General features: G+C 37.0%; 1 protein-coding gene across 1 annotated transcript in view; it reads right to left on the bottom strand.

The window, feature by feature from the left end:
- PXDN (peroxidasin) overlaps positions 1–22,368 on the bottom strand; it is an 83,474-nt gene that overhangs the window by 16,967 nt on the left and 44,139 nt on the right. The window contains exons 9-18 of the mRNA XM_054383827.1: positions 20,194–20,363; positions 18,923–19,195; positions 17,270–17,386; positions 15,577–15,735; positions 12,351–12,463; positions 11,591–11,747; positions 7,798–7,906; positions 7,191–7,348; positions 1,268–2,771; positions 77–211 (exon numbers count right to left, since the gene is read on the bottom strand). Coding sequence (XP_054239802.1) covers positions 77–211; positions 1,268–2,771; positions 7,191–7,348; positions 7,798–7,906; positions 11,591–11,747; positions 12,351–12,463; positions 15,577–15,735; positions 17,270–17,386; positions 18,923–19,195; positions 20,194–20,363 — 2,895 coding nt within the window. The remainder of the gene's footprint in view (positions 1–76; positions 212–1,267; positions 2,772–7,190; positions 7,349–7,797; positions 7,907–11,590; positions 11,748–12,350; positions 12,464–15,576; positions 15,736–17,269; positions 17,387–18,922; positions 19,196–20,193; positions 20,364–22,368) is intronic.

Here is a 22,368-nt window from a genome sequence, read left to right as displayed (position 1 = left end):
GAAGCAAGACAATGGAATTATTATTAAGCATTTTCAGTTTAAAATTAATCCTGGTTTCCATGGTATTTCAATTTACCTGTCTCCATCCCGAATACGCCTAAACTGTGTGCTTAACAGACACATCAAAGTTGGCCCCAGTCGGCTCCCTGGAACTAAGTCTTCTACCATGAGAGCAGGAAAAAGGTCTATGTTCAGTGGGGAACCATACAACCTGTAAATAGAAAACCACAAATACTTAATATAAATTATTTTGCATTTACAAAATAACCAGCATGTGGTTACATATAATAGATTCCACCTCAATGCCATTTCAGTTACTCAGATGCTTCATTACATGTCTTTGATAACCTCACTAGGAGCCCACAGACAAGACTTTTAGATTCTAAAACCTGACAAATGTTTTGGTTTACGCTAAATTAAAACCTCATATGAAAGAAAAAAGAATGAGAGCACAGTTGCAGGGGACACTTTTTAGACTGAAAAATACATTTTGTAAGATTTCTCAAAAAAAAGGAGATATGAACAACTCGAGTTAAAAGGACAGCGATGATGCTTCATCTTTTGTGGACAACCTGTGCGTGTATATGTAAGAAATCCTGCAGTGTAGGTTGTATATATGTGTAACATCACAGGGGCCTGCAATTTTCTTTCTCCTAGTAGCTTCCTTCTGATTTCTTAAAACCACTTCTTTTTCAATAGCTTCTTTTTTCTACTTTTCTGTACACTTTTTTTTTTTTTTGTTTACCATGGCTCATTCTCTTTGATTTTCTGTAGATAAACTAGAGTTGACAGGTAGCTGAAGACTTACTTCCAAACACTGAAGGAACAGGTTAATTCTATGATTCTACAACTACTAGTAGTGAAGGATTTCCATATGAAAATACAGTGAATGACATTCCTATTTGTTTCCTTGTATGGAATGGATGGAACTGAACACATAAATGCTTGCATGAGACTGGCATCAAATATGACCTTACATTGAAATAATAAGCATACTTAGCAGCACTTATAAAACCAGACATTTCAAATTAATAACTTAATGGAAACATATGGCAGATGTTAACTTCTTTTTTTTTTTTTCACAGAGATGTAGAAGTTGAGAAATTATCTCCACATGAGAGTTTTCCACATCTATTTCCTGGTACAGATGGAAGTTTCTTTAATAATACTTTCCCCCTTTCTCAACAAGTATTTTTTTTCTAGATAAGACTATTAATTTTGCATGCACATTTAGATAATTAATTGGTTTTCTTCACCTCAGGCTCACCTTCTAAGTTTCTCCCTGATTTCAGGATTCTTAATTTCATTTTTCAGATCTTCAAAAGTCTGAGCTGAAGAAAGATTACAGTAAACTCTAAAATCATGGTAGGGAGGAATTCCATGATCTCTGCCTCTCTGAATATTCATAGCTGCCAGATCTAAAGCCACAGTACGTGCCATGGAGAAGAGTCTTTCTGTTAATTCTGTATTGAGTAATTGTGACGGGACACGCATCTTACCAGCAACACCAAACAATCCCCTTAGAAGTGGGTCAATGCCGCCTTCATTTACAATCCGAAATGGAGAGAAGAATGCCTTATGAAGAGGTAGATGGCCTTGTGGAATAGGTTCAAAGTTTTCATCCAGTCGATACAGAAAAGGATTAATGAGTGTGTGACCAAACCTAAAAGCGGCAGTTGCAAACTCATTAGTTATGCCAGAATTAACACTGGGATCATAACCCTTATATTCGCCAAGCATCTTCATGCCTACCTCTCCAAAGATCTTAGGTAGCCAGTGGCTAAATGTTATGTGTTGCATTTCTGCACCAACAATTTTGCGTGTTTCGTGATATATTGTGTCACCATCCCAGTGAGGATTGAGATTCAGTAGCTCTGTGGCAATTCTGTTGTGTTCTCTAAACCACAGCGTATGGATGCTGGTGAGACCCAGCTGTTCATTAGAACGCTGATCACCAGCTAAAAAGCAGGGAATGGGGCTCTCATTTTCATCTCTCATACATTCTGTTGGTGGGCCAGTAGCAAAGGGAAGAAGAGGTTTGCCGGATCGCTGTACAATGCCCTGTCTCAGAAGACCCCTTTGACTTGCCAAGTCTCTGATCTCTAGTGCTTCATGGTCTGAACTGCCATACACGTTGGACGCATCAATGTATGAAGTCAACTGGTTGATCTGTTCCCGTGGGTAGACAGAATTCATCAGGAGAGACGTCATGCCACTTCCACAAACTGGACTGGAGCGTACAAAAAACATGCAGCGTGCACCGTTCCGAACTCTGGGATCATTTGGCGGTATCATGATCGAAAAGCATGGAGGATCATTTGTACAAACCGAACTGCAATGCTGACCATCTGAAAACCTGGCCTCGCTTAGGGCAGCTACAGTGAGGTCAAGGTCATGGTCAAGAAACTGACCCCACTGCATGAGCATGTGAGTGTATTGGTCATCAGGAGTTATTGTTTCCGTTCCGATCAGAGTAGTTGAAACCAAGCGGGGCATCGGGAGAGCGTAGCCATTAGAGAGCCTCTTGGGTTCAATTCCCCGGGGCAAATTAAATCCATTTTCATAGACAGACTTTAACAGACGTTCAAAGGCTGTCAGAGAAGCTCCCCACATGGGATGCTGAAGGTTGTTGCATGTTCCATCGTGTGTTCTGTACTTCTGGTGGAAGCACATATCTGAGCAGTTATTCACTCGTCGATGGGCTGTACAGCCTGAGAGATTAGCTATCAGGTTCAAGTACTGCGGGGATACAAGGTCATTATAGTGATAACCTAGAACCAGAAGAGAGAAAAAAAAAAAAAAAATCAAAGACTTCATAGGCTCTTGATCCCCATAGATCATGAATAAAATGTTATTTTATTATATTGCATTTGTCAATGGAGTAAGTATTCCCATTGTTTATAAAGCACAACAATAATCACATTATGTATATTAGAGCATTAGGTCATTTGAGCAACCACCACTCTTAGGTGAGGAAAGAGCTTTGTAAAATGCCAATTCAAGCACAACTTTTAACAAACATTCACAAAGGAAGCCCGTTCTTTATTTGGGCACTTAAGAAAGCAGAAATGTTTTTCAGAAATAAAAGCCTCATATTCAGACAAATGGGAAATTTTGCCCATTTTAGTAAGAGCATTTAAAAAATTGTCAGTACCATTTACAGGGATTTTGAGACTTTTTCTTCTGACACTTGGTAATTCACTGAACATGACTATTTTTATTTTGCTTTATTACAGTGACAAGTGCAGAATTTTAAGGAAAAAAAAATCAGCAAACACCACAAAGGAAAATAACCACAGGCAATATATCTAAACAGAGAAGTGATCTCTAGGACAAATGGACTAACTCCCATTTACATTACCCTAGTTTCTAAAGAAAACTGATGTTTGCATAACACTTGGCAGAGGTTTCCTTTGCAATCTACACCATTCACCTCTGGGAGTACAACATACTTAAAGTTCTTCTGTATTTTTTCTCAGTTCATAAATAAAATAATATATACAAAATATATGGCATCTTTTATTAGAATCATGTTTTTATAACTGGAAACCAGGGCTATGTGCCGCTTGATCCCTGCTGTGGTATGATGGCATGTGGAAGGATTGAAGACCACAAGGTCTCCTAGTACAGTGTTGGGTGATTGCGAATATCAGAACATTCTGCCTGTTAGAAATTATTCTAAAGGTGATCTTTAACTTAAAAACATTTGGGCTTCATTTCAGGTGAAAAAAAAAAATAATTATTTTGATAATCCACATTAAAAACTTGTGCAGACCAGCAGAAACGTGTCTGTAGAGTAAAATTTTTCATTCTGAGACAGACATCCCCCTATGGTATCTATTAAGCAACAGGAAAAGTTTCCTTCAGAAAAGTTTTACTTTGTGCTTCTGGACTGAATGTGGCCCTGGACCACATTTTTCACTTAATTTGAAAATAATTCATGCTGTTCAAGACCATACTACACTCACACCAAAACACTGTAAGTGGGGACAATTGGGAGATTCTCCTCAATTCATGGTGTTCATACAAAGCATTGTGTGGATGAGAGAGGTTCAGAGCCCAGGAAATAGAATATTTGGTAGCGTATACGTACTTTTAGCCAACTAGGAACCATTATACATCACAATGCCTCTTGATCTGGAAAGCTTGCAGTCAGCAGTAAAACTGAACATGCCGAATAAAGGCAGAATGAAAAAAGGAGATGAGGGTAAAGTGATACTGTGTTTGACAGACTCATGGGGTTCCTACCATGATGGCAATCATTCAAGAATATGAACTGAATGATGTTTTGCAAGAGGTCTTTGCAGGCTAATTGTTCCTTTTAGTCCTGAGCTCAGTCTCAGTGTGTCTGCAAAGACACTGACCTTCATCTGCATTCAACACATAAATGTGTGTTAGACATACTGGCTCTCTGCCCGTTTCTACAATGCAGGCCAATTTCAAACAAACCACCTCAAGCTCCACTTTGTCTTTCCCTTGAAAGGAAGTGGATTGCTCATAGCTGTTCAACCGGGACAGGACCTGTGCTCAGCTGGGGGATCTATGTTTTCTCAGCTTCAGGCTATGTGTACTCCAGTGGTTTAAAAGTCAAAGCAAAGATATTGGAGACCTAGTGCTTGCCTTAGGGCAAAGCTAACCTGTTCCTGTAGACATACATGAATTATTTTATGGAATATTCCAGACTAGGAAAAAGAAAAATAAACCACAGAGTAAAAACAGCAAGTGCCACTGGGTAATGTAGCAAAACAGATTCTTTGAAGATATTATTTATAACATTTTAATAAGCTAGCTACTAGGGTAGTTTAAACTATACCCAGAAAACATATCTTCTTTATAAAACCACTCATTTTTAAATGATCTTCATTCATCATGGAATTCTTATGATCATTACTCATGCAGTCTTCACTTAAATATTTGTCTGCTGTTGTTATCCTGGTTTCCAACCACATTTCTGAAATCAAGTTGTGAGCAAAACTCGACTGTGAATGTTTTGGGTGGAAGAAAAGATGCAGCTTCTCTGTTTAGAAGTTCAAGTGGGAGGCAAAGTCTCCATGACTTTCGGAGCAGAGTGGAAGCTGCTATAAATGCCACTCTCAGACCCTTAATCATCCCTTGATCAAGAAGTACTAACTGGCTCTGCTTTGTAAAAGGCTGAGTGCTGGGCATTTCCAGTGCTCAGAAGATGGCTACCTCAATTCACATAAGTTGTTGGTGGTATTTTTTTGTTTATGGGTTTTTTGCTTGTTTTTCAAACTGCAAGCTGTTTCACAGAGTCATAGAAATATTGACTAGAAGGGACCTCTTACACAGATCAAGCTCCTCTATCTTCGGTATTGGATCAGCTCAGTTGTACCCCTGTCCAGCCAGCTTGAAAACCTCCAAAGACTGAGACTCCTCGGTCTTTCTAGATAGGTTGTTCCAGTGCTGAACTGGCCTCCTGGTGAGAAATTGTTTCCTAACATCTAATTTGAACCTCCCAAGCAGTAACTTGTGGTTATTTCCCTTGTTATCCAATCTGGCATTGTAACAGAGAATTTAGCTTCATAGTGTTAACTTGAAATATTCCAAGGTTTAACATAATTAAAAAAAAAGTTTCTGAATGGGAAATTGCCACGTTTCTAAACTGTTCCCCGTGGAGAAGTGCTAAAAAACACTTTCCATTTGGCTCTGCATTTTGAAATAAAACCAAATAAGGACAAATATGAGTATCAAAATCTACGCATTAGGCTATTTCGATGAAAACTGAGTTCTTTTATTATTCAAGTTTCCCTAAAAGTCAGGTTTCCATGGATTCTGGAGGGCTGAGAAGCAAGCTGTGGTTGTGAACAGAATTCCCAGTATCAAAATGTCAGACTTTATGTTCATTAATTTGTATATGCATGCTTTAATGTCAATTTTTGGTAAACTTTAGGTGACTGAATAGCACTGTTACAAGTCCTAGTGAAAAGCAGTGAAGCAATACTCTCGTGTATTGTGTTGTTATATATTATTATGTAGTATTATATACAAGATGCTTACATATGCATCTAATCGCAGAACCAAATTAAATCAGGTTGCTCATACAAAACACAAGCCTTCAGAGATTTTTTAATAAGTTTTTGTGGTAAACTATTCATCACAAATTATTTACTCAGCTCTAATAATGAGTAACAAGTTTCTTTTACTAGCAGATTAGAGAGCTCCACAAAGCCTGCAGTCTTTGGTCTTCGAAAGACTTGCCTAGTTCACAGTCAGAGTTAAAGTTTTTGGAAGTTTCAATAAATACTCAATTATAAACATCAAAAAGAATACAGTAAGTAAAAATATTTCCTCTAGATTTCCAGTGTAGCTGTTGGCTATGTCTCAAGTCCTCCGCTAAAACTCTATCATTACTTCCAAATGCATGAGTCCTATGTCTCAAGCCTATCGACACATATTTCTACACACTGGTTGTATACGCTCCAGCTGGACTTTATGAATTTGAACTTGGACTTCAATAACTAAAAGGCTGAAATATTAAACCTCACAGTTTTCTGCTATTTATAAAAAGAAGCAAAAATTGTATTTCTCATTACATCAGACCAGTCTTAACTGAACCAAATGGCTTAGTTTGACACAGACTTAAATCTGTGGCAAATGATTCTTTGAATACTGTAGTGGTACATGCAGAAACCTTGGTTTGTGAAGTATACAAATCCTTCTTGCTATATTGTCTTTTCTCCTTGCCAAGGCACACTGACACTGGGTTTAGTTAAAGAAATATGGGCAAAATACTGATTAATTTTAATACCTAACAGAAAAGCCTGTTCTGCTATGAAACAGAATCACAGAATTATATATGAAACAGGATCACAGAAACAATGGTCTTAATTAACAAACACACAGGGAGTTAACAGGATGCATTACGCACTTCCATTACCTCAAATTTGACCAATAGAAGCATCTGATTGTGAATTTTTCCTTAATATGTTAACATGAGGAAAAATAAAGCCACTCTACGCAGAGGTCTCAAATAAACCAAGCAATGTGTAAACCAAGGACTGAATTGGGCAAACATATATATTTGGTAAAATGCTGCACACTCAAATACTTCAATGTAATAGTTCTGCAGTTGAGACCCAGACTCAGAAAATAAATGTCTCTTGAAGTATAATGACTTAAGAAGGCAAATACACTTCCACACAGAAAAAAAATAAGGAAACAGTACTGACTTGTTCCATTCAGGTCAACCATTAGACCATCTTGTACATGATCTTGAATAAGCTGTAATGTCCTTTCAAATATTTCCCCAGCTCTTGCTTGTTCAACAGTGTATGGATCCCTTGGGTATCGAAATAAGGCTAGCAAATCATTTGGAGAACGAGGACGACTGATAGATAATTTGAAAAAAAACAGTAAGTGCACACAGGAGTTACAAAATAACAGTGCTATATAAATCATGTAAACATTCAGCAACAGGAGTAATACATACCTGGGTTACTCATCTCAAAATGGAAGGCAAACAAAAAATAATAGATTTAATAAAATAATAAACCAATAAACATTTAGTAGCAATTAAACACTTAGTAGTCTTTTAAAATACATTACCTCAGCAGAAAAACTGCTGCAGTGAATACAGATGTCAACAGGAGTGTCTAAACAAGAATCCTTACATGTTTAACTGTTAGTATTCCCAGTACTAACCAGATGTTAGCAATGTCACTTAAATAATAAAATGTCTTCCTGCTTAATAAATCTTCCATTATTTCCAGCATATATATGATTATTTTTGACTTCTCAATAAAAAAAAAATACAAACCAGCAAGAAGAAAGGGATACCTGTCAAACAGATGTGTACGTGTTGAATTTATTGCTCTGTCAACAGTTGCAATTGCCTCCACGATTGACGTTTGTACAAAAGGATCTCCATTTCGGCTGACATTAGGGACTACAGAAAGAGGAATTCACATGTTATTGCAAAAATGGCCACACACAAAAAGATTCTTCTATAAAACAGAGTCTAGACACGACATCATTTCAGTTGTACAAAGTAAACTCCTGTTCTTTAAGCATTAGTTCATCCAAATGCAAAATCCTTAACCATTTTGAGATTCTATCAAAGAATATTACAACAGAACAAAATTCATTTCAAATGAGTTAATATAAAAGTAACCTTGCTTATAATTCCTAAAAAAATACCCCAAAAGGTAAATTCACACAGTGTGTAACTGTCCATTAATTAATTGTAAAAATTTCAAACCAAAATTGACCCCAGTTGTTTTTTTTGGTTAGGTTTGTTTTGTTTTGTTTCTGGTGTGGTGTATTATCAGCTTTCCAGTGTTGATAACAACAGCCTGACCTATATCCACTGAAATCAATGCAAGTATTCCCTTCAATTTCAATTAGTACTTCATTCAGTGGAAGAATTTAAAGAGCTTACAGGACTGTGTAACAAGTGGAAAATACTGACAGGTTCAGCTTGCATTTTAGAATATATACATCATATAAATTCAAAGAGATTTCACACACACACACAAAAACTCACAAAATACAAAAATTTAAGAAAAATCCACAGACTTTATATAATCCCAGATAGCTTCTGTAAATTAACATTGCTCCACTGCTGAGCTTAATCTTGTAAGCAGCACACAATAATTTTAAAGGTCTACAAATACCTTATTTTGATGACTACTTTGTTCTCTACTTTCAAATGATCTAGCTCGTTTAATCCTGCATTAAAAATCACAGGCTTAAAAGCAACTCTGCATAATCCTGGGAGTTCTCTAATTCATAGGGCCATTCATCTGACTTTTTACACAGTCCTCACGTGCAGCTGGATATTCACACAATGTATCTAAAGCTAATAACCTTCCTTTCAGTCAAACCCAAAAACTACCAGATCCAGGGGCAACAGCTAACAATTTCCAGAGTATGTTTAGATTGGAAAAGTCACACAGGAAGAAGGGTAAAGTAGGGAAAAAGTCCAAAGCAAATACCCTGGAATAAAATCAGCAGATGTACAAAATCAGCTGACATAAAAAAAATCATTGTTTGTGCAAGGTTTTCATGACTTTTTTTTTTCTTTTTCTTTTCTTTTTTTTTTTTTTGGGGGGGGGGGGGTCTTTACTAGGTGATATTTCATTATGCCTCCATAACTGCCATCTTAGGCTGTGTCTATATGAGTTACAGAGTCTAGACTTGCATAATCAAACTTAACCATCTATACTGTCAAATAAAACAGTTTCTGGCACTCTACAGCTGGAGCTGAAGGTCCTTTCTCTGCCCCGAGGCCAGCTGCTTTGGGCTGCTGACAACATACTCCCAAGAATCCAAACCCAGATGACCCTTTCCACTGTGTGTAACAGCAATAGTCCCTGACCTGTCCTAATTACCACCTATCCTCCTTGCTTGACAGCTTCATTTTCATAGCAAGTATAGAGAAACATTATCAGATAACCTACATAGTTTAAGGAGAAATAGCATTGACAGGTTAGTTATGCTTAGTTGTTTCAGGGAGTGGTTGCGTGCCATGAACTATCTTAAACTGCAACATTACAGATTGTAAAAAAACAGTTGCTGGTTCCCTCCCCTAGAGGTACCTAAACTAGATGTAATCTTGATCTTCACTTATGTTTTGCAGAGCTATCTTTCTGATTAATGGTACACATGGGCTGAATCAGAAACTTTGGTCTGATGTTACTATACTGTACTTTACTTTTGTTTAGACTATTTGCTGCCAGTGGCTCTCTTTTCAGACTGATAAATATTAAAAGATATGCAAGCCTTTCATACAATAACTTGACAGAGAGGGGGAGTGGTGTGGAATAGCAATTTTTTTAAGCAATGAAAATGTAACCCACAGACATCCTGCCTTACACTTAATCCACAGATTTTCACAAAACATGACAGAAGAAAGTGGCAGAAGAAAAGCATCTTTAAAATATTATCAAATAAGGCCAGCAAAACCTGTTCCCCACTCCAGATCTTCTATACAATTTCCTTTATTCAGTCCCAGTGTTGAGATATTTGTATATTAGGAACATACATAAAACATTGTTTGTTTAAAACGAATGTTGACATGAAAGTTTTTTTGGCATTTATGGCTATGTCACTATTAATACTACCCATATATTAAGCATTCAGTACTTAGAATCTGCCCACACGTCCTCCTTGCTTCTCTGACAGCTTCATTTTCATACCAGTCAGAGAAACAGTAGCTGATAGGCCACTAGTTTTAAGAGGAAACATCATTTAGACTTTCAAACTGCATGTAGTTTAATCAAGGGTAGTTTCACTAACTTTAGGCTTATTGCTACTACCGTTTAGAAGAAAAATAACCACATTACAGTTAAATACTGCAGATGAGTGGGCACCAAGTTTTATAGTTCGCTACATTTCAATAGATGAGAATGAGCAGTTGACACTTGCACCAAGGGAAAGAAACTGGATTACATTTGGATTGTAGTTCAATTCATGGTTTTATTTTTTAAGAGCTCTTATTGACTTGAGATGTGGCTAACCATTTTTTTTTTAAATTATTATTATTATTATTTAACAAAAACTTATTTTTCTATGCATCTCTAGAATAACCAAGATTTATGGGCCTCTTTCATTTGCAGGCTTAATATACAAAGATGAAACCTTATCACTGAATGATTCCCACTTTTGCAATTTTTCCTCTCAGAAATCATCTTTACAGATTGAAGAAATACTGTTTTTGATAGAGGGGGTGATAAATTAACACTGTATGAAAAGCAACCTAAGCTAAGAAACATCTTATTGATACCCTGTGATTGATATCATGGTAAGCAATATATTAGAAAAATCACTGATATATATTTATTAATTTAGTAATACAGACATAACATTGGGGAAAAATATCCAAGTTGTTAAAGAAATCACTGCTCAATACTCATTTTCAATGATATAAAAATATTGTGCCATATTTCCTACTGAAAGATGAAAAATCAGTTTCCTTAACAACTGCCAACAAAATGAGTCTGAAAAATCAGCAGCTTTAATCAGTCAGCCAGAACAGCATCAGGGTCAATGTGTATAGCAAAGTTATTTCCCTAGCCTCTTTGGCTTCTATATTACCAATTATTACATATTAATAATTGATAACTATTATTTGCCATTATTGCTTTTAAATAATTAGAATAAGATCCAGTATTCTCCTTTTCTTTGTTTTTCCCTGTAGGTTAAGATCATTCATTATGACTTCCCTGAATTCTTTCACAATGGCTGCAGCCCAATTTTCAACCAAGTGCTGATTTAAAGATGCCACAGGACTTTACATCAAGTTGTCCCTAAAAATTAGACTCAGTATTCTGCTTAGATACATCTAAAATGTCAAAATAGTATCTCCAGAGGCAAGTAAGTATGACTAACTGAAGCCCAATGCATTGTTTGTTTTGAAGCTTAACTCCTAGAAACATTTTGGCTGATGTAGTCCCATCTTATTCCTGTGCAGACAGTTGCCTCAATTACATGAAGAAAAAAACCCCAGAGTATTATAGGAGAAGAATAAAGAAATAATTTCATATTTGATTAACCTTTTTTGCATCTAAAAGATTTAGTAATTAGAACAAAAATAATAACCTAATTCACACATCTGCTTCATTCACCTTACCATTAACACTAAGCACCATACTAACAGAGGAGTATCCTATGGTGTTCCGGGCAACACATTCGTATCGACCTTCATCAGCTGTTCCAACATCCCGAATGGTAAGAAATCCCTCTGGACTCACATGAAATTTTCCACTTTCAGTTACCTGTACTCCATCCTGCAGCAAAGCACAATGTTTAGTTCTTCTAAACACTCACTGGTCTACAAACCTGAATTTTTGTATTCATTTCCTCTTTTATTTTTACATTTTATTTTATATTGATATTGTATATGCCAAGCTAATAGCCAAATGGATTTAGAGAAAATTATACAAAACACTCACACACTGCTAAGTTGACAGGAGGAGTTGCATGTACTCCTAAACTGTACACTTATTTCTTTTAAAAGTGCTCATCATAAATCAAAGTATTTTGACAGTTAAAGGCTCTCATCACAAAAAAATTAAGACCCCAAAATAAGAGCACCTCTTCAGAACATCTATATCTGATTTTATTTCAAATTAACCAACTATTAAAGATCTCAAGAGCTTTATATGTATCAATTCTTCATGCCCGATGCACTTAGGTGCTACATAAGGTACATTAAACTACCTTTTCTAATGCTCAACAATTGAACAGAAGATGATAATCAGGAAAACTGAAGATCAGTGTTAGCAACCCATTAACCTACCAGCAACTCTGCCAGTTATATAGTCATAGCTAGCTCTGAAGAGATGGAAAGGCCACCATCCTTCTGCAACAACCAAACAAATACCCAGTACCTTGTTCCATGTAATTACAGGCTCTGGCTCTCCTTGAGCACTGCATGGGATCTGTACGTTTGTGCCAACCTCCACCGTCATGTCGCTGGGAACGCTGGCAAATACAGGAGTCACTGAAAAAAAATAAATAAAAGATACACTGATAAAGTATGAAATAAAAGGTGTGCAAAAGTGATCTAAAAGGAGGTCAGCACTGTTTATTTTTTTTCAGTTACGCAGCATTTCTTAATCTATAACTGCATTTGTCTGCAAGTTTTTAGCTACTTATACATTTGTCTTGGAGATAAAATTCCTTCTTCCTGATGTCTGATTTTTAAGTACTCGCAACTTCTAACAGAACAGGCTTAATAGTTGCCAAAACTACTAAGTTCCATAAATTAAAAGCTCTAAAAAAATATATCTGTGAATAGCCAAATCTGAACAAAGACACTGGAATGAACATTCCATCAACTTTGGTTAATTTTGGGGCACTTCACATTTTTTTTTCTTTTAATAGCAACAACAGAGATTTCTCAGACAATAAAAACAAAAGCTTTCCAAAACTCATTCAACTATGATTCCCTCAGGCCAACTTGCTAAGATGCTAAGCCTTCACAGAGCCTGCCCTGACACCAATAAGCCCTACATCTTAAAATACAAAAAAATCACCTTTGATTTTAAGGACACAGGGTACACAGCTAAATGGAGTGCAAAGAAAATTAATGCATTTTTAAAATCCTGATTTCCTTCAAATCCAGATAGATACCCAGCAGTCAGATGTCATCAAGAGAAGCACATACAAGATGATGAAGACATTAAGAACTACAATTCTGCTCTAAAATATTAGTGTTTTAGGGGGGCAGTGGGAGGAAGCTGTGCTTTTACAGAAAAGTACTTGAGCAAGCAGCATACATTTATATTAAAAACAAAATCTGGCCCTGATGTTAAATTAAAATCATAAAATCATTTCAGTTGGAAAAAACCTTTAAGATCATTGAGTCCAACCATTATGTAACTCTAACAAAGACAAAAAGTCAGTCTCATCTCCCTAGTAACAAGTAATAGGACACAGGATGTGAAGAAACAGCCCAAAGTTGCACCAGGGGAGGTTTATATTGGATAAGAATTTCTTTACTTAGAGGGTTATTAGGCATTGGAATGGCTTGGCCAGGACAGCAGTGGAGTCCCCATCCCTGGAGGTATTTAACAGTCATGTAGACATAGCGCTTACAGATATGATTTAGTTAAGGACTTGTCAGTGTTAGGTTAATGATTGGACTCAATGATCTTAAAGGTCTTTTCCAATTTAGGCAATTCTGTCATTCTGTGTGGTGCTAAGCCATGTCCCTCAGCACCACAACTTCTGCCTCTTTGAAACACCTCCAGAGATGGGGATTCAACCACTTCCCTGGGGAGCCTGCTCTAGTCTTTCAAAACCCTTCCAACCAAGCATTTTCCACTCATATCCTCCTTTGGTGCAACCTGAGGCCATTTCACTTTTTAGTAGAGAGAAGAGACCAACACTGCCTCATTCCAGCCTCCTTTGAGGAAGTTGTAGAGAGCAAGGTGGTGTCCCCTCAACCTCCTTTTCTCTACACTGAACAGCTGCAGTTCACTCAGCCACTCCTCATCAGACCTGTTCTCCAGACCCAGCTTCATTTGTATACAGTGGCTGTCAAGGACCAGGAAACAATTCAAATAAGGCATCCAGAGGCAATCATCCAGCACTGGGAGGTAAGAGAGTCTGGATTTGCGGATGTGAGCCATATCTTGCCAGCAAAGAGACCTGGACCATTAATCTAAACTAATTAATACAGATTTAGCCACAGTGAGCACTGAGTAGACATTCCTCAGATGAACAGCCCTTTTGTTAGGAGCCCAGAGAAAAAAAGTTTTCTCTTGCAAAACTGAAAATAGCATTTGCAGTGGAATGTATGGAGAGAGCTCCAATTTCAGGCTGCACATGCAACTTTCAATCTTCCTTTTGGTGACTGGATTTTGCAATCTGAATTACACAAAAAATCATTTTATTAAATATCCCTCAAATTTAGCAAAGTTTATCACAGCTGGAAGACTAAAACTTTTCAAAATTTGGTTCTGTTTTATGGAATTTGAGTCAACAACTTTATAAAGGTGGAAAAAAAAACCCTCAATTTTGGGAAATCAATCTCTCAGAACTACTGTTAAGTAAGAAAAATCAATGGGGCTTTTTCTGAAAAGCATGTAAGCTCTGGAGGAGCTGTTAATACTGTTTAAAATGAGGTCACTAACAAGAAAGGCTTTGAATTGAATATTTAATCTCCTTGAATTTATTTAAATACCAAAATACATAACTAGATTACAAATACTAATATGATTCTAATTAATCCTAGAAATAGCTTACTTAGAGTGTACTTACAGAAAAGCTTAAGAAAAATGGAGGTGTGTTGTGTTTTTTTCCTGTGTGAGCTTATTTTAATTGTAAGGAATGACTTTTCATTGTGAAGGTCATTCTTAGGGTGCAAAATAAAGTGTTGTGTTTCTGGACATCAAAACATTATGTTAATAACGCTATTTATTTAAGTGCATAGAGCCTTATAAGACTCCCAAGCACAGGAACAGTGTCATCCTCAAAACAAATCTGCATTCTTTACCAAAAAAAAAAAAAAAAAGGAACATACCTGGAATTTAAAATAGATATACTCAGAAACACATGAAATGTAAAATGCTAGCAATTCCCTGAACAGCAAATTCACTTCAGAGCATGGTTTAGTGGCCATGGTGGTGTTGGACTGACAGTTGGACTCAATAATCTTAAAGGTCTTTTCCAACCAAAATAGCCTCATTCTAACAAGCTTTTATCAAAATAGGCCTTATTTAGTTGTAAGCTTGTGTAGTCTCCAAGCGACTAGAAATGAAGTCTATCAGGGCAAAACGTGCCATATACTCAGTTTATAATAACTACTAATACTAAAAAACCTAATAAAACACCTTAGAATTCAAATGCAGCAACTTACATTCAGTGTAAAACATTGCAAAAGTCCTGAAGAAAAACCCAAGCACTATTTAAGATCTGTTTCAAAAGCTTTTTTACTTCTAAATGAAGATAAACTACTTCATATTAACATTTTCTGTCACTGAAAATAATTAATTCTCAATCTTACATTTTAGGGAAAAAAAAATCAAATACAGTATTGTGTATTTCAGTATGAGCTTAAATCTTTTTCTTTTTCTCTTTTTTATCCACAGCTGCAGATGGAAATCATACCTCTAGGCTGTACGGTCAGGTATACAACAATTCGCTGAGATCCGATAATGTTGACAGCTTGGCATTCATACTGTCCCTGGTCATGCAGAGCAATTCTGGAAATCCTCAGGGTTCCAGAGGAAAGAACTAAGTGTCTTCTGTCAACAGACAATTGGCCTCCTGAAACACAAAGCAACAGTATTCGCTCTTTATAATAGCCATGCAGAACAAAGTTCCTTTGTGTCAGAAAAACGGAAATGCAGAACATTTTACGTTTGATGAAACACTGGAAAAAGTTGTCTCTTGGAAAAAAAAAAGACTCGGAAACCTTTACTTCATGCAAAAAGTAAACAAAAGCAAACAACGCATGCATGTGCACACAGTCATAATCCTAATCCCTTCTCTGTTTGTGGTACACATAAATAGTTTCATTTAAGGAGCACAATAAAGCATTTAAATGAGAAGCAGTCATAAGAATACCAAGGTTTACATAAGAAACACCAAGAGGTCATAAGAACACCAAGAGGTATTATTACTCATGTCATATCATTGCCATGTGTGTAAGACACAATTCATCCCATCTACCTAAACCATCTGGAGAATCCACAGGAAAATACATATAGCCTTGAAAAAATAGACTATCATAAAAATTGAATAAAAAGCACATCAATGTCTGTATCCCTTTCTTCCTTTCTGGGTCTTTCATTTCATTGGAGCAATATTGCTAGACTAAAAAGCAGGGGCATTATCAGCATCAAAATGATCAACAGTTTGTTAGAAATATGATCTATCTACCATAATTTAGAATTCCCTAAGAGTTATTTGATTCAGCTGGAATATTTACATACTGATAAAACATTCACTACAGTATTTCTTTTTGTTGGATTTGGCTTAATGCCTCTATAGCCATAACCTGTTAAGCCAGTCAGCAGAGTGCACCTCAGTGTTCCTCTCAAAGTGCATTCAATGACACAAATTGACCTCATTAGTGACACAAATTGACCTCATTAATGTTTATAAATATGTGAAGGGTGAGTGCCAAGAGGATGGAGCCAGGCTCTTTTCGCTGATGCCCAGTGACAGGACAAAGGGCAATGGGTGGAAGTTGAGGCATAGGAAGTTCCATGGAAACAGGTTATTTCACTGTGAGGGTGACAGAACACTGGAACAGGCTGCCCCAGGAGTCTCCCTCTCTGGAGATATTCAAGACCCGCCTGGATGCGTTCCTGTGTGATCTGTTCTAGGTGATCCTGCTCTGGCAGGGGGGGTCTCTCGAGGTTCCTTCCAGCCCTGAACATTCTGTGATTCTGTGAAATGCAGTTATACTGATGCCAGTTCCAGTTTGGAATGTTATGGTTTCTGAAGAGACCACATCCCACCTAACTTCAGATCTTCAGTTAATGGGGCAATCAGCTACATTTCTTCTGCAGTAAACCAGCAGATATTGCCACATTGAATTTGCCTCATATTTCTTAAATATTTATTAGGAATCTACAATAGTGACTCATTTTTACTGAATAATGAAAAATGATTGGGTACATATCTTCTGTGGGACACCCTGCCTTTTCTAGCTAGAGCAGAAAGAGATGAGCCCTGTTTCTTTCAGACTGAAACATCTAAATAAATCCATGCAATTCCTTTCAATGCATGAGTGATTCCAAAATGACAACCAAACTATTATAGTAGCTCAAAAGCACAAAGGGAACACACTTACCCCCTTTAGTCCAGGCAATAACAGGCTGAGGATAGCCTTGTGCTTCACAAGGAAAGTCAACAGTTTGTCCCTCGATCACTGTTTTGTCTTGAGGAGTGACAGTAAACTGAGGTAGAGCTATAGAAGAGAAAATAAATGGGTTAAAAAATCAACTGAAAAATGTATGACTGTCTGAAATTGTGTATCTATGTGACTTGAATAGCTCACACTGGTAGGAAAAGAGAAGTAAATAGGACTCTTTTACATTGTGACTATTATAGGGTAAAGAGTTGGGGCAGCCACTTGTAAAAAAGGAACATCTTGCTCACAACGTGGCCCTGGTTTCATCAAAGGCCTCTGGGATCTACTGTGATAGATCCAAAATAAAAGGTACAGTAAGCCTTATGGAATCGAACACTGTGTCCCTTGGATTTAAAATGCCTTCTTCTTTTTCCCTCAAAAAAGACCTCAGCTAAATTGTGAAGAAAATGCAACATAGTCAAAACCTCTTCAGCTGCTTGTTTTCTTTACACAAAAGGAAAGCAGTGAATGGACTATGAGATAGTTTCTGAAATCCAATTCCAATAATGGAATTGTCAGTATGAGAAGTAATCTGTTCAGCTCACAAACTGAAATCATCCATTAGTGAATAATAAATGAATAAACCATATGGACATGTTGTTTTGTATAGCTTTACAAACTGAACTCATTAACAAAGCATTTGCAACCTAGACTGTTTGCCCACAGACCTCAGAGACCTTATCCTGAGAACAAAACCAAATTTAAGTTTAGTGTTTACTCAAAATGTTTTGCAAATGAAAGTTCCAGCATGGAAGCATTTGCAAAAAAAATATTCTCCATGGATATAGGAGGCTTTGAGATATTGTTGTTACAATACTTTACAGTCATACTATTGACATAACAATACCAAAATTATTGTCATCACATAAATTAGAGCACTGTGAATGTTGTTTTTTTTAGAAAAGCCATGCTGATGCCTCAGCTGGCAGAGTGATAGTTCCATGAAATTCAGCAGAAGATACTCTCATATTCACTGAAGTGTCTACAAAAGAAAGTTAGCAGAGATCTGTACTTGAAACTCCTTTTTCAGTACTCCGGGCACAAATTCTAATCTCTCTGCTGTTACAGAAAAAAATTAACCCTCCATTAATTTGACAATGCATGCTTATTCCTACAGGAAAAGAAAATATAAGAAATTAACATTTTGAAACAGCAGTGATTAAGTTCTGAGCACAAACAATGAAAGTTAACTTTCAGAGAATCAGTTTATAATATTTGTCAGGCATTGGAAAAGGCAGCCCAGGGAGGTGGTGGAGTCACCGTCTGTGGAGGTGTTAAAAAATGTGCAGCCATGGCACTTTGGGACATGGTTTAACGGCCAAGGTGGTGTTGGGTTCATGGTTGCACATGATAATCTTAGAGGTCTTTTCCAACCTATGATTCTTTGACATCTTACTGTGAGTGAAATGCACAGCAACAACTTTCCTATGGGCTACACTACAATAATGTAATTAAAACAAAAACACTTACGGTCTTAGTGCACTTCTGACAATTAAATAAAAAAAAGAAAAACCACAAAATCACAGAAATTAAAGTAAAATACTTTTTCCGTTGTGTTTTACAGCATGCCATTCTCAGTTTAAAATCACTCACCTTGGACTATGATGTATGCAGTTGCATGGATATTATCTATGCTGTTAGTTGCAAAACAGGTATACTCGCCACTGTCCTCCTGCTTCACATTCTGTATGTAAAGACCTCCTGATGGAGTTATTGTGACACGAGGGTCACTTGGTAAAGGGGTTCTGTCCCCTTTGGTCCAGGTAATTCGTGGCTGAGGGTGCCCAGTTGCACTACACTCCAAGGTTACACTCTCTCCAACTAGTACTTCAGTATTTTGCGGGTGAATCACAAAACTCGGCCGGGCTGTGAGAAGAGAGCGATGCCTAAATATGACTTTTAGTTCACACAGAACTTATTTAGCTGAATATTGCAACTGTTTTTGTAATCTAGACAGGTTTAATACCTCTGTTCCACACTTCTAATCTTGGTTCAAACTCTGCCTTGCTTTAAGCCTAATCTAGCTAGCTAGCTGTAGACATTGATAAATATCAATAAACTAAAATCCCTAAATCATCTAATTGTACTGATTTAGTTTTTAACTTCCATTGAAACAATTTTCAAACATTTCCTTCTCAATTGCTGATCTTTATAAAGGTCTCTTCAGAGGCCTCAACATCAAGACCCAGACAAAAAACTGCATAAAAATTGCCATAAACACACAAAAAGACAAAACTGATCAAACAACTTTTTCTAAGCAACTCATTTTAGCAACTCTTCCCAACTACAAGTGTGCTTTGCAGTGACATTTTAAGTTTACCTGGTGCTGATTGTCAAAACAAAATGTTCTCACAGCAAAGTTTGTAATTTAAAAATAGGACAGCCCTGGCTAGACAGAAATTCAGGCTCAAAAGCTCCCAAGCAAAGGTGACTGTACAGTGTGCCAAAGCTTTCATGAGTGGCCTGTTAGTAGCTTGCAGTTTTCACATATCCAGAGAGAACAGATCATGACTGCACTGAGCAATGTTGCAATGCAACAGGTTCTTTCTTCACCCTTCTACAAACAGTCCACAAGACTATCAATAGAGTTGCATGCTACAATAAACATATTAATTGTCTGATTTGCATTTTTGTTCTAAGACTATTCTAACTTCATGATCTTAAGACACCTAAGAAATCTGAATGTAAAAAGCACCTAAGAAACAAAGCATCAAATTTTTAGCCATCCAAGTACTATTCAAACTGTTTGAAAAGCTTTTTAACTTCTAAACAAAGATAAACAAATTCATATTAACATATTGTGCCATCTTATGCCCAAAACAATTCTCTATCTGAATGCAAAGTTCAGACTCAATGTTCGTTACCTGGTGACTCAAAGTATCTAAGAGTAACTTCCTGAGTTTTCACTTCTCCTGCCACATTTTTTGCCATGCACTGGTAAATGCCTTGGTCTGTTTCTTGAGTATTCTGAATCATTAATGTGCCATCATCTAGCAAGTTTAGACGGGAATCTTCTTTCATACTAAGTTCATTACTGTGAAGAAAAGAATCTGCTGGAGTTAAACCTTTAAATCACAAGCACTGAAAACTGTCAAATAATAAACTCCAAAACATATTGCTCAAAATAACTCAGGGAAAAAAATTCACTGTGATAAGTGAAATAATATAATTTTTAGCTTTCTCCTAAAAAGAAGAAGAACAGGAAAAACTAAAAATGAACCGATTTTGTTTATGCAAGTATTACATCTTTGAAATAAAAAGCCAAAACAGTTTTATGAGTAAAAGCCTACACGGAAAATAGTAAACAAAATACACATAGCTGTTCTCACTTCCCTTTAAGGTTGTGCTAACTGGCAAATCAATTTAAGATGTTTCCACTGGAAGCATATCATGTAAGTTCAACACTCAAGATACTTTCTATTAGGAGAGGTGTTAGCTGCTATAAAACTGTCTCTGTGCTAACCTGTCTGGATTGCTCAAGCAGCACTAACAAACCTGATTATAATTTGTATTGCCTTGAAAAATAGGTTAAGATCAGATTGCTAGGCTATGTCATGGATGTATTTCTGTGACACTAATTAAGAATGGTTAGGGGGTTTTATTAAAGGGACTGACTACGTAATGAAGAAGGCACAGAGGAGGGATAAGATCTCATTCCCTATGTACAAAACCCAGCTTGACTGTTGATCTACCCAAAATACTACTCGACAGGTCAATGGGCCCAAAATACTACTCGACAGGTCAATGGCTTTTGACTGAAATCTTGCCACATTCAACTACCTTGCAAAGAGCTTTGCTCTCATTCATGCAGTCAGGAAACAAGCCAGAGTCAATAATCCCACACCCCAAGCTCAAATTTCTTCTTAAAACTCTTTCATATGTGTATTCTGAATATATTTTCTTTGTTTATTATAAAAAGTAAAAGCCAAAGAAAATCTTAATGAAATAATTATACCATCCAAATGAAAGGTTCTGTTCTTGACATACTCCATAAATGCTGTACCCTTGCTTCACGTGGGGTTCTCACTGACATCAGCAGAAAGCTACTGAACCAGGATTCCACATTGTTCTATTTTATCAGCGATTAACAAACTAAAATGGTTCATTTGCTAATATAAAATGTGAGGGAATTTATTTTCCAGATCAGGGTCCCCATTTGTATAAGAGCAAAATCTGATTAAGCCAGTGGTAAACTCACAATTCAAGTGCCTGTTGTATATTCACATCAGTTTAAGAGGGGCAATGTGCTGTGACATGGCTGGTTCAGCTGTGCTGTGCTAGCACGACTGCAAGGAGACAGGCTCTGGGAAAAGCTTGGGCAGCTATTCTGCATTAGGCTGGTTCTTGGGCTGCTGAAAGACACACATCCTTGATAGGTCATTCCATCCATCCTCAAAGCAGTGAGGAGAAGCAATGGAGCAGGGTGTCCAGAGAACTTGTGCTACCTCCATCCTAGGAGGCTTTTAAAACCCAACTGGTACGATCCTGCTTTGTGCAGAAGCCTGCACGAAAGACCTCCTGAGAACCTCTTCAACCTGGATTACCTAGTGTTACAAACACTTGCCTGTCTCCATGTACTCACCTGGGGAGCCTGGAAACTGGTGTTCCTCTCCTCCCCTCAAAGGGAGCTACACCTCAGAGGAAAACTGCCTCTGAGGAGCTGGGGGTCAAGGAAGACCTTCTCAGAAACCTAACTCTTATCTAGCAGGAGTGCTTTACAGAGTAGCTTTTACTCTGCCTTGAAATGTACGCAAAGATTAGCTAACCCACAAACTGCACATGCAACGTGTTCGTGTCGTATTGCCTGGTACTTACATATCAACGGTTTAGTTTTACAGGTGTGAGAAACTCTGCAGCTATAACAGCTGAAAATCTTACCAATGGTCATATGATTTTCTCAAGCTTAAGTGTTTGTAATCACTAATAAACCAGATGTGAATCATTCTTGTTTTACATACTTTTAATTATAGTATGTTTCTGCTGTAGCTATTCCATATATTAGCATGTAATGCCTGTGGAAATGCACTCAGAAATGTACA

This window comes from Indicator indicator, chromosome 9 (genome assembly GCF_027791375.1).
Source record: "Indicator indicator isolate 239-I01 chromosome 9, UM_Iind_1.1, whole genome shotgun sequence".
NCBI classification, from domain to species: domain Eukaryota; kingdom Metazoa; phylum Chordata; class Aves; order Piciformes; family Indicatoridae; genus Indicator; species Indicator indicator.
Note: the sequence above shows the minus strand (reverse complement) of the source record. Positions and strands in the feature narration are given on the sequence as shown.